Source organism: Aphis gossypii, chromosome 3 (assembly GCF_020184175.1).
Source record: "Aphis gossypii isolate Hap1 chromosome 3, ASM2018417v2, whole genome shotgun sequence".
Classification (NCBI taxonomy): Eukaryota; Metazoa; Arthropoda; class Insecta; order Hemiptera; family Aphididae; genus Aphis; species Aphis gossypii.
Window position 1 is genome coordinate 33,420,437 of NC_065532.1, and position 14,754 is coordinate 33,435,190.

At 25.7% G+C, this 14,754-nt stretch overlaps 1 protein-coding gene across 1 annotated transcript in view; it reads right to left on the minus strand.

The window, feature by feature from the left end:
- Positions 1 to 14,754, minus strand: part of LOC114118990 (zwei Ig domain protein zig-8-like) — a 221,587-nt gene that overhangs the window by 47,908 nt on the left and 158,925 nt on the right. Inside the window, exon 5 of the mRNA XM_050202814.1 lies at positions 5,333 to 5,493. Within this exon, the coding sequence (XP_050058771.1) occupies positions 5,333 to 5,493 (161 nt within the window). The remainder of the gene's footprint in view (positions 1 to 5,332; positions 5,494 to 14,754) is intronic.

A 14,754-nucleotide genomic window follows, 5' to 3' on the forward strand; every position in this document is an offset into this window, starting at 1 on the left:
TTTCTCGAAAAGTATCAACGTTCCTTGGATATAATATACCTATTTAATATATATATATATACATACACCCACATTTTTTATATAATTTTAAGTCATTAAAAATTAACGGTTTTTTTTAAAAATATTTTTTTGCGTTATAATTTTTTAATGACACATAATAACATTTAATTGCATATTCTGAAGCATGAGATTATTCAACTAAAATTAAATATAATATACAATATACATTATATAATAAATTATAATTATAAATATATTAATCTATATTATAAGTTAAAAAATATTTTTTATAGATTTCATTTTTTGAAACACAGTAATTAAATTTTAAACTATACTTATTAAAAAAAACACCGTTTATCTAATCAAAAACGAAAAAGTGGAAAAACTTTTCACGGGATACTCATACTCCTGTACTACTTTAGTCTTCTCATCAACATTTTAAATACATATAACTAAATTCGATATTTATACATTGATATTTTCAGAAAAATATTCCACCTTAAAATTTTAATCCAAAAATGTAACTAATATTGAAATATTCAAAAACTTAAATACAGTAAGTTAAAAAATAACGAGTGTTTAAACTTTTTGACGTTATATTTTTTTTAATACAAACTTACATTCCACGAAATGAAAAGAAAGTATGAATTTTCTCCTTAAGGCTGTACATTAATTATTTTTATTATAAACCTCCAACAAATTTGATTTAAATAACAACAAATTAATGCATTTTAGATAAGTACCCAAGAATAAAAAAAAAATACAAAACGTAAGCACAGAAAAAAAAAAACACGAATCTAAAATCAATACAATCATCGCTGTGATCAGAATTCAAAACTACCAACCACAAGACGTGTGAAATAAGTATAGTATATCGATTTTAAGGTGTGAGGTTTTATTCGTATACTGGCCAGTGGCCATTGTAAAGTAGCTGCAAATTATTACCTTACCTAACGTTTTTACTTGAAGCAACAAAACGATTTTACAGTATTCAAATATATTTCAACTAGGGCAGAAGAAATTCAAAGTCGGAGGGTTGGTCAGACCCTATATATTTATAAGTTATATATTTTATTATCGCTATACTCACAACACACACACATAAATACAAGATGAATATATTTGTGTACCAGCAGATACAGAAGCTAATTTCTTAGATACAATAAAATTTTTCTACTAAATTATGCTCTCTTAAAAATATTTTGTTTTGTTCATGCATACTAATATGGACCAAATGAGCCTACGTTTGGAGGCGTGGCACATTTAAAATAAGTGGGTATTTTTGGCGGTAGTTTGGGAAAATTAATTTCGAAATATCTGAGTACGAGATCTCAGTCACCATTTTTTATCTAACAAAATTATAGACGTACATATTATGATAAAGTACGAACAGAACAAATTCGTTATAGGCAAAAACATAATTTATTATTATTTAAATTTCCCTTCAATTTATATCTAGGCTTATGAGGAGTCGGATTGAAAGTATTGTGTACTGAAGCAGTGGCGTGTTTAAAAGTTTGAAATCGCTTTATAGGTTTACCTAAAACTGTAATATATTTGTAAATCAATATTATATTCAGAACTTATTTATAATAATATAATAAAGTATAACACAGAAGTTAAATCCATAGGTATAAGGTTATAACACGTTATCAACCTCTGATTTGATTTAAGAGAGTTCTATAACTCAATGACAATATTTCGTGGTAGGAATTTAGAGCAGCTAAGTATAATAATATGATCGATGTATCCAACAATAATAAACAATAATAAATTTCAAAAACACGCTAGTCCTATGTGCAACATATTTTCCCCACACGTGTTATATTTGACCACGAATGGCACTTACAATTTCATGTGCATGTAGTTCGAAATAAATTGAGCGTAAATACTAAATGGTACATAAAAGGTGCCGGCCGCCAGTGTTCTGACCGCATCGGTGTCGAAACCCTTGAAACACGGATTACACGGTTTTTTTTCAACGCGTTGCAACTGTGGCAGAACGGGGTTGTGGCTATCGTTGTACGTTTTTTTTCTTTAAACGCTCATAGAAACAATTTCACGAGACATTTTTCTTTTGTCGGCAGAATGGAATGATTATGACTCTTACCGAATTAGTGTTCTGCACAATAACTCGAACAAATGGTAAATTGTAGAGCCACAGAATATCAGATCATAATACCTATATTATAGTCGTGCTTAGGGAAATTAGTCGCGTGCCGTTGCTTATCGTTTCAGTACGAAAACAGAATTCCAACGTACTTATTGTAGCTGTTTATTGCAAATCGTAATAATATTACGTTGAGCATTTGAACAACGTGTTATTATTTCCTTCCAATTACGACGTATCGACTTTCTGGTATTTATCAATCCACGAACTTAGAGTGTACATTTTGTTTATTTACTATAATTGTTATATCGTTATATCGAATTTCTTTAATTTTTAAACTTTTCAAGGATCACGCTTGGAGTTACATTATAAAATACTTTTATCCAATCCATTTGTATATCAATAGACGTTAGTATATTTTATACAATTTTACTTAGATATTTGTATTATATTTTAGATATAAATAACTTACTAATATAGATTTTATTCATAAAAGTAATTTTTTCTTTTTAAATTATTCACAGGCGTGATTGTAATATTTTAATAAGTAATGAGGTGCATAAAATCTGTAAAAACTATAAGAACTAAAAGCTAACTTATTTGAATAAAATATATAATATATAATTTGAAAAATCAATATTATTGTTTGATGTATATAATGTATGTTTTATCAAAATATACATTAAAAAAAAAAAAATTAGATTGAAAAACAAGTGAAATTAAAATAATTAATTTCACATTGAGAACGTATTACTTTCAGTTATAAATCAATGCATTTCATTCATCATTTTAATCATAAAAGTAAACACAAATTCTTTAAATATACAAATTTTAAGGTTATTAATTTAAATTTGTTGAATTTAAAACCATGCTCCGATTTACTTTAAATGTAATAAAATAAGTTTTAAATATACTAAGACAGTACCTATATTCATATTATCTTACCTGCTAAAAAATGGAAATAAATATTTTTTTACATACGATAATACAATTTTATAATAACACAAGGTAATATATAATAAGTACGCTATTTATGATAATATATAGTTTAACATATTATAAGTATAATGATATTCATAATTATTATGAAATCATAACTTTTATTAAATATGTATACAATAGAAATAATATTTCTAAGTAATAGGTAAGTAATTTACTTACCTACCTTTAACGATATAATTATATATTATGACAAAGGACATATATTTTTATCATGCTTATATGGGTCGATAAAAATAAAATTTATAAGTAAAAAAAAAAAAAAAACAATAATAATAACAATAATGCTTCATAAGTTATAGTAAAATAAATGAATATTTATTAAAATTAATAATTTATATATTAAAAATTAAATTGTTGATCTACGTATTTACATAATAGAATTTAGTTTTATATATGTTATATAGTACACTATGTCAAATATTTACACTTGTTCTTGTCCATTGCGCTATTTACCATATTTAGCTCAAAGTCCCAAATACATTCCATTATATTTACTGTTACACTTCTTGGTTTTAGTACTGTTAACAGTATAATTAATAATTATTGATTGCTAGTTTAATCCATAATTTGAATTCTCATCATTCTATATATTTTAATCACTCCTATGATTGACAATGACTACAAAAGCATTTATAATTGGTATGCACTAATTTAAAAAAGAATATTTAACATATATAATCATACAGCAAAATGTATAATTTCAAAAGAGCATTTTGAACGCTATAAATTTAGCCACAATTTACTTAATATCTAACACTGTAAAAATATACTTTTTTTTATTAATTTTTAATATTTATATAATATATTATTATATTAAATAAATGTATTAAGATTCGATTATTTAGTTGCACAAATTTAAATTTACGTATTTTATAGGTTGTATAGTAATAAATATTTTAATTTACAAAATGTGAAACTTGGATGAACAATATTATTGTCTCTATAGTGATATGCAACTTTTCGTCATCTTAATTTTTTTATCGACATCAATAATTATAAGTAAAATTGTTTTTATCCAACGGTAACACCTGGTCACTACAAGACCAAATTACTGGTCACAACCATAATAATGTTCATGAACAATTTGAAACAGATGTTCCCATATCACATAAAAAAATAATGGTTATATTTCACGGAGTTTTCAATTATCCGACTTAAATGCTTAAGTCGTTTGAAGTTTAAAAAATGTAATTGTTTCTTCTTAGAATAAAAATATACGATATGAACATAACCATTTTGCTGTTATTCCTATCATTAGTGTGGTGTACTTTAATTAAATTTAAAATATCTGAATACAAAATAAATATACGATTAAGGTTGTCTAAAAGTTATATTGTACTAGAGTTATCAGGCATAAATATTATACAGGTAAATTATATTTAATTAACAACCTAATCTATCGATTTCTTTAAATGTCTAAAGATATTATCATGAAATTAAGCAGGATTAAAACATTATTCAAAAATATTATTTCACAATATAATATAGTCACAATTTTCGATTGGTTTTCTGAAAAATCCAATCTAATGAGATATTAATTAAGTATTTTTGTTTTTATATTATAACTATTGTATCCGATTAACATTTAAATTTACATAGTCGAGATGGTTGTTTGGTAAACCATTATAATATAATGATGTTTATAAAAATCATAAAAAGATTAAAATTGGATTAAAACAATTTTTTTTTATCAAACTTTAATACTTAAAAAAAGTATAATATACCAGATGTTGAAAGATATAAAATACACAGTAAATTCAGAAACAATCGCTACAGATGTTTTTAGAAAAATGTTATTGTCCTCGCAATTTCAAAAGAGTTTCAACAAGTATAAATTGTTGCTTGGATATAAAATAAAATGTTTTATTTTTTATTTTATTACATTCGTATCGTTAATTATTATTTCTAGACTACTACTATTACTATTACTGTTATACTACTGCAGTTACTACTACAAAAAAAAGCTTAGCTTCGTTTAGTTCATTTTAGTGTTGTGAGTTTTTATTGCCATTGCAAACGGTTTCCATACAGTTTGATCAAAATATTATTAAAGCGGGGAAATATATGCTTTCCGCAATAATTGATTGTAAAAATATTATAATATTATTACAATGTCGTTATGCTCTTCTACTTAAAACAAACTAAAGGGGTTTCGTCGATTGCTTTAGACGATTCTTAGTAAATATTATTTAGAGACATTCGAATATCAAATACACTTACGGTTCGATTGCCCAAGTTCTTGACTCTACAATGTAAGTACGCAGTCCTACCAACTAAACCAGTCACGTTATTCGGCACAGTCTTGTCGAACACCGGGCCTATAATTGGTGGAGGGATATCCTGTAGAAACTCCTGCAGGAACTTTCTAGAAGCAGTGGTATCTGTAAACAGAAAAAAATAAACAGTAGTAAATAACAATTATTATCATTGTTGTAAATTACTATACTAAATTTATTATTGATTTCTAACTTTTTTTTTTTTTTTGAAAACGTATATGGAGCATCAATAACTAAGCGATCGACCATAATCGAAACGAACGGACTACCAAAGATATTTACAACAAAACCTTCTATTATTTGACAGGTTAGTCTAACGTAATTTGGCAAAGTGTATAGGATATAATTGTATTTTATTGTTTTCTCTATTCGCATTAACGTGTTTCAATTTTTTAGACATAAAAAATAATTTATTGTTGCGGAAATGAAAAATTGTAAAAACTTGGAGTGTAATTTGTTTACTTTTTCCGGATAGTAGTGAATCAAGTATTTTACCGAAAGTAAATATATTGTAAGAAAAATAAAATAAAATCTTATAAAATACATAAATTAGTTTAAATCTGTTAGGCTTTTGTTCATTATGGTTTTTGTAAATGAACAGTCATAGATATAAGCTCTGTGAATATTTTTAAGCGAAATATTGTAATATTGTTTGGAAGGATCATATAATGTCGATAGCATACACGACGAACATGAGGCGATAACATTTTTTCTAGTCTATAAAATTTCATATTTATTGCCAATTTAAAGATTAATTCTTTTATACTACAAAAATATAGATAAAATCATTAAAACGATTTGTGATATATTATTTTTATCGTTTACAGTGAAATATTGTTCAAGTAATATTCACATAGACTTTTGTTCTGTTTAATCATATTACTATAATCAGTATTTAGTAACCATTATGATTTAATAACTACAATACGTTATTAGCTTCTATATATATATATATAAAAAATAAATCGGTCAAATAAGTCTACTTAATCTCCTTAATAAAGAATAATATTTTACTTGGTTTTTAAATCGTTTGATATATTGATCGATTTAAAACGATTCAACCAATAATAACCACTGACTATAGCTGTATAAGTTATAACAACGATTCTTGCTATATGTTAGAAATATTTTGCTTATTTTTTGTCATTAAAAAAAGTTTGTTAAAAAAAATAAAATGGAAATTGTGATCAGGTAAACGTGGAAAAAATATAACGCTATTGAATTTATTTTGGTTTATAAACGTGCGTTATAACACTTAAAACTGTTACATCGTGCGCGAAGTCGTTGTTGCGTGTAAAATTGTCTCGCTTTATACTTAAAAAAAAAAAAATAAATAAACGATAAAATCGTTATATTTTTTTTTCCAAAGGTATTTACTTAAAAACACGATAACTCTTTCGCGATATTGACTTGATATTATATTAATGTATATTATTTACACGGTCGGTGTGTCACAATCAGCGATAGTGACGAGATTACGAAAAAATAGTCGACGAGTTGTTAAGATATTATTATTGTTGTAAAAAAAAACGGAAACTTTCTACAACGGTATATGTGTGGTGGAAACCATAATATAGGAACTTCTGCCACGCCGTCGTTGGTCCGGGACCGAACTCCGAGTCTAAAACCTATACGGTATTTGTCTATACGTGTAGCGAGATTTACCAAACCGGGACGGCCGGCACGACGCAAGCGGAATTCATAATCACGTATCGGGGGCACCGAAAAGTTCTACTCGACGCGACAAACGCTCGCGTATATATACATGCGGCAAAGTTGATAATTCCATTAATTCCTGACGCAGAAGTTATCTCACCGCGTGTACGTTGAATATTAAAAAGAGATGGCCCGCGGCTCGGTGCACCTTATACTTATATTATTATTATTATATTACTATGTTGTATGTATATATATATATTCGTAAAGGGTTGGAGGTAAAGGGTAATGGCAAGAAGGGTGGTGTTGTCGCGGGCGGCGAGGAAGACGTGTGCGATAATTATTGTTTATTTTGATATACATACGTCGGCTGTGACTTGCTGTGCGGCGGCGGCGGTCTTTTATATAAAACTTTTGCTCGACCCCATTAAAAATTCTTCGTGCGCCACTAAATATTATTTTATTATAATAACATTATAAACATGTAAATTTGCGGCAGTTTAGGGTTATAGGTGCCTATTAATATACCGATCATCGTCGATACCACCACCACCACCGCAGCCGCATAACCTCAGCTATTATACGCATAATAATAATATCCGTCGATAAATAGGTGTTATCGCGCGAGGCTCGTGTAAAATATGATTTATTATAATACCACGGACTTACGGGGGCACGATTACGATTTATTCCGAGCTGAACTTAAAATTGTTGTCGTCGAGTATTATCATGGCAAACGGTTTGAAAAGTCACCGCCACATTTTCAACAGACCGATATTTTGTAAAACCTTATAATATTATGGTAAGATTCCAAGTGGATAGAGAAATTTATTGGTCTTACGAATGACAGCATGTTTTGTTTCAGTCAGTCGACCGAGGGTGTGTCCATTTTTCGGTTGAAAATAGTTTTTTGAAAGTTTCGCGGAGAAACTTTTTATATGATGTCGGTAATAGAGCTGGTTTTTACGGTATATTTTTCTACGCGAAAAAAAAAATTAAAGGAAAATTGCAAAAATAACAAACAAACATGTCGAAATTTACGACATGCCAGTTTTACACAAAATCAATATTAGTTATGTGGGTCATCATTCAGAAAATAGTAAAAACTAATAACAATAATAATAAAAACATTATAAAAGGTATTAGTTATGATATTTTTTTCTTACTATCTTTGAATCAAATTTTATTTTTAGATTTATTACAAAAGAAAATATTTTGAACTAAAAATGTCAAAAAACGTATTTAATCTAAGTATTAATATTAATATAAATAATATATATAAAATAATATCATATCATACATATTATCCAAAGTCTTTTTAATTATTACTGAATAGTTATTGATTAATATTCTGAAAATACTTTGTATAGTAAATTGAAATTCAGTCAGAAGAATTTCATGCTATATTTCTATAGATTTATTACTAACGTGGGTTACTCACTACATAAGGACTTTATAATTTAATATTAATATTGTAGAGTAGCATTGTTAAATAAAAGTATGGATGTGTTGTAATAATATGGAAATGCTTATAATTAGAATTTAATAAAGTATTATTATTATAGGTAAGCAAACGATTCAATAAATCAAGACCATTATTTGAATACCTAAAAAGATTAAGTTTAATTATTTATTTCTTATTAACAAAAAATTATGAAAAAAATTATTAAGTTAGCAGTAACAAGACAATTGTATTAGAATCTTCCTTGTTTGATTTTTCAGTTCAAATTGAATAGATATCAGTAATCATAGTACCTATGTACTTAAAATCGAACATTTCACAGAAATAGCATAGAACTTGCAGGCTTTGTGATCACATTATATTATTATATTATTATTGTTCGAAAATCATTGGTAAACCATAAAAAAAAAAAAAAAACACTTCAGTTTCAAAATGAATAAATAATATTCTGCGTAGTACACAATTACGGTTCTTTGTATATTATATAGCCCATATTATTATTGTAAAGTGTACAGAGCTACAGAGCCACGTAGGGATTTGCTTGTTCAAACTTTTTTTGTGTCAACTAATAATGCGTATTATGGCTTTATTATCGATTCATTTGAAAGCATCACTTATACTTGATTTCACATTTTAATGATTATAGAATGGTTTGAGTACCCAATAACTATATGTATTGTAATATACAACTTAACATTATGAATTCAAAATAATTATTTACAATTAAAAGATAAAACCAAAAAAAAAAAAGATTGAAATTGCGCTTTTTGGCACGCTTTATTTATAATCACTCAGCTAGTATAATATTGTGTATATAAACTTGTATTTTCAAATTATGAGTATATAATTTTTTAATAAACATGTGTCTTATTATAGTCATATTAAACGACTAATAATGACAATAAAAAATATAGTTTTGTGTCACGGTCTACCTATGACACACATCTAAATCGTTGTAAGTAAATCGGTATTTCGGTAATTTTCAGATCCACTAAACTTTATAAAAACCAATACTATTTAAATTTATAGTCGTGGTTGTGAATATACAAATAAATACCAAGAAAATAAGCATGGCCCCAACATCACATATAAAAAATAATAAAACAAAAAAAAGTTTAGTAAATTGAATAGAGGTTTAGAATAATAATATTTATAAACGAAATTTCCCAAAATTTAATATTATTAAATAAGGACGAGTATTTGTGACTTTAATGGTACGGACTCACAGTCATAGTTTTTGTGAATAGTTTTGAATATTATTACTGTCACACATAGTTTAATCATTTCATAAATGGATATCGTACAGTTTTGTTTGTATATAAACTTGCCTTCTCTATGCTATATTAGTTCAACTTCAGACTACGAACGTTTCTATTAACAATAGGTCAAAAGCAAACTCGAAAGCATCACGTCCGTCATATACAAGATAATAATATATAATAATTCATAGTAAAATTAAATGACAATTGCAGATGGTGATCACCACTACAGCTGTAATATGAAATTTTAACATAGACGAATTAATATATATATTACCAGACATTTTAACGTGACTAAATATCTTAAGCTCAACTGTAGTGGAAGTGGTAATAATGTTATAATGTGAATAAATTTTATAACTAATAACCGATATTGGATGATAATATGCAATGACAGGTGAAGAAGTAAATTAATAAATAAGTTATGAACTTGCTATTAAATGAAATAAACGTTTAACGTAATAATTATGGTTATCTACTTGTCAAAAATAATGTAAAAGTTTGATAAAGTATTGGAAACTTTTAAGAATACTGTATAGTTAAATATATTATATATTACCAACTATAACAATGATATAATATATCAGCTAACAAAGTCGTTTTTGTATTAATTATCATAATAATTGTCGTTAAGTTACCTAATTTAATGGGTAGGAGTTTCGGATATTTAATGTTAACTCTCCGAAACTGATCCTGTAAACTTAGTGGCCGCCCAACAATTTTATTGGTCGAGGTAATTTTGTCGCAATGAAATGTGCTATATTTGTGGGTAATTTGGGTACGATAAGTCAGAATTAGTCGACATTTTATTGACTTGTAATCGCCGATAGATATTTTAGCCACACCTGCCGTTCAGCTGAATTAGGCTTAAATATAGTGAGCTTATCACATATTATTCCCACAAAGGTACTTCAATCCTTTGTTATTACAAGAACTTAAACTATCCTCCTCCCAGTTTCTTACAATAACTGTTTATATCAGACTTGTCAGTATAAAATAATTATATATTATAAAACATTTACAAAAATGTCTTGCTTTTTTAATCATATAATATATATTAATATATAATATAAACATTATTAAATAATTATTAAGATTAATATTAATTTAAATAAAATTTAAAATTAAATAACTTAAAATCTATTAGTGACAATAATATTATTTTAATAACTAAAAAAGTATTATAAGTAATATTACAATAATTTTACTGAAAATATTTTAACTTACATTTTTATAATATAACAACATTTTTATATTCTATTTATCTACATCAATTCAAGATATAATATAATATAAATAATAAAAATATTATAATAATATAATTAATATATAATATAATAAAATATCGAAAATTATTTATAATAAATAGAGTACACTAATTTTACCCGCATTTGGTTTTTAAAACATACATTAAACTACACATTGAAATTAAACCGATTATTTTTAGAAAGTTTTTAACTGGCAGCTCTATATAATATAAGGCGAAAAATAAAATCCAAATGTGTTTACTTTATTTTATTTATAAATTTTTAAAAAACGATGTATTGTGTGCTTCACAAAACGATAGTGAGATTGATAAATATATAACAAACATGTTTGTTTATACTGGAGATTTGTTGACAGATTTTATGAAAACTTATTGGACACCTTGTATTTTAGGTCATGCAAAATATTATGTCTGTGGGACAGAACACTTCATTTGGGAGAATAAAATTAGAAATAAGAATATAAATTCAGTTTCCTTCTAACTTGAATACCTTAGCCCATCACTTTAAATTGTATGTAAAGTGTGTTCCCTACCAACCTTTTTCGTGTTTGCGAAAATCGAATGGTTCACCTAAGACATAGTGTAATCCCATTTCGTTAGGTAGTTTTCCCTTGGGATAGACCGGTCGTTTGGCAAACGTTTATTTTCAATTTTTTTTTCTTAAACTAAATAGGTCATTGGTTTTTTAGTAGTTGAATTTTTGCTGGGTAGAGTGCATACAACACGCATCCAGAAATGTTCCCATGAGAAAGATTGGATGCAAATTCGATATAGTGTAATCAGTGAGTATAGTGCTGGTATTTGTCGGTGAACTGTTTTGTTGAAGAATGACTAGGTAAATTCTATCGAGATTTGTATTCAATGTGCAAAACGTCACGTTGAACCTTATTTAAAAAATTGTTTACATAGTAAATACACATTTAATGTAATTATATTCAGTATAACAAAAATCAAAATTTAAATCTGTTCGCGTTATAGACTTTATAGTTTTTGAATAGCGTTTTTATGAGATCATAATATTTCTATACACTAAAATATACTAACAGATTTTCCAAAGAAAATTATTTTGTATTAACATATAATATTATATATTCGTAAATCGAAACCGAGATCAAACTGTGATTTTGTTTTTTTGTTATAGTTCCAATGTAAAGCAACGAGTTAGTGCGTGCAAGGTGTTGTAACTCTATAGATTCGAAAAAATATGTCACATTTATTTTATAAAATATTTTCAAATACTTCAATCTAGTAGTATAAACGCATAATTATATTGTGTATAGGCGATTCGTTTTCTAGTTGTTTTGCTTACTATGATATGAATTATAATAATATGTTTATTAATTTTCAATCACACTACCTAAATAGTTCGCTTTATTTTATTTTAATTGAATCAAATATACTATTAATATCTTTTATTTATACAATCATTTAGTAATAGTTATTTTAAATTAATATTTACTTTAAACACGATCATGCTGATATGAAATAGGCATCTGAAAATAATATTTTAACTTTTTGGTATATTAGCTAAAATTAATATGCTTACAAAAAATATTTATAAGAATAATCTTTCAATATGTAGATAAAACAAATATTTAAAAAATGGAATAGCAATTTACGATGTCTTATGACTGTGTATTTATACCTTATAATGATTATTTTGTTTATTCGGGTTTTTTGAGAATGAAAAATAGTACGAATTTAAATAATTCACAAAATTGTAATAATTATTTTGTTTATTTGTTTTCATATTTCTAAAAGGAGAAGAAAAATATTTTTAAGATTTCATATAAAGATATTTAAAAAACACGTGTTTAACAAATAATAGTGTAAAAAAAAAATAATAACGATGTGAAATACATTTATTTTATTTCTTTGACGTGTACTTTTAATGATATCACATTGTCTGAAATATTAATTGGGAGCTTTTGTTAAAATTAATTTTACCGTATAATGAGTGTTGTCAATGAACGCTTTGATCATTAAAATAATAATAGGTATAATATGCTTTAAAATACATATACCATATACATTTAAGTCTAAAACAATCTTGATTTAAAAAAAAAAAAAAATCAAACTTATTTTTCGTTCATTACAACTGAAAAACATTGTTCATGGATTCTAATACAATTTGAAACTGTAGGTAAATAGGTAACTTAGTGTAACATATTTTTTTTTACACGCTCCAATGTAATTTTTAATTTTAATAGATAAAAATACAGTTTAATTATTAATTAATAAAATATCCCACTGTAAAATTTATTTATTGTTATACTATTTATTTATTTTCTTTGTTGTACAACACGACCTACATTTTTTACAATAATTAATATAAAATTAATTTTATTTATATAATATTAAATAGATTTAAACACAAATCAAATTAATAATTATTAAATACGTTTTTTTTTGAAATTTTTTTTTTGTTTTTGTAATCGATTCGACGAATATAATATGTATTGTAATATAAGACATAATAATTTGTGTATGCTTGAATTATATATATTCGTTATATTAGTACATGCTTTGTATTTGAGAGTTTTAGTACCATAAATACCAGCATTATGTTTTTTTTTTTTTTTTACCGCAATGCGAAGGTTAAATGTAGCTACCATTAAACTCTTTATCGTCTAAAGTCTAAGTATGGATGCTTGAATGTGTTATCAGTGACAGAAGAAACTATAGTATATGCCATATAATTTTTAGTAGATTAAAGGTTTTTTTTTTTATTTTCAGAATAACATTAAGTTAGAAAAAAACGCTTAAAGAATATTGCCGCAGTAAGTTCATAAAACAACTTTTGTCACTAGGTAGATATATTTAAAATAGGTACGTTTTTTTTATGATTATAAATTATATTATAAATTAATTAACTGAGCGATAAAAATATCTCTAGCGAAGAATCAAATCAAAGTTATGCGCATTAATTTAAAACTGATCAATGTACATTATTCAGTTAAGCACTCTATACATTTGAATCGTTTTTTTTTTTTGCCATAGTAATAAATAAAATATGAATATAGTATACCCATTGAAATACTAACATTGACTTAATAATATAATATAGCAGAAGATAGAAATATTATCTTTGTGCGATTATCATCCTTCCACCATATGACACACGAAGCGTATGTTTTTAGTGCTGAACAATAAGTAATACAATGGAAATGTATTGTGTGCACAATAAATCTCTTAAATTTCGGCAATGGTTTGAAACGTACAATTTTGGAACAATATCAATTTATGATATTGGAGTTTAGAAAAAAAAATAATGATATAAAATAAATAAACATGCTAAGTCTGAATGTGTCACCAAAAGTATGTCTTACAATAACAATATATTTTTTACAATATCTAAAGAAATATATACTTTATAAGTATTGTTTGACAAAACCAAATACAAAAACATATTTTTATACTTATACCTACTCAATAAAATTATAGAAAAATAAATGTATGTTTGGAAATTATTTTTCATGAATCGATTATTACTTATAAATTTATAAATAACAGTGCAATATAATATATCAATATTATGGGCATTATACCTTTTGAATATCACAAAATATAACCGAATACCTTATATAATACATTATATTACCGTTTAATAATCTGTTACCGACTTTTTACGACTGAACGAGGCTTTATGATATTTTTAAAAATTTAAAAGAAATAAAAAATCGTAGAGACGTTTTAATTCTTGATGATTCTTTTGTACTCAA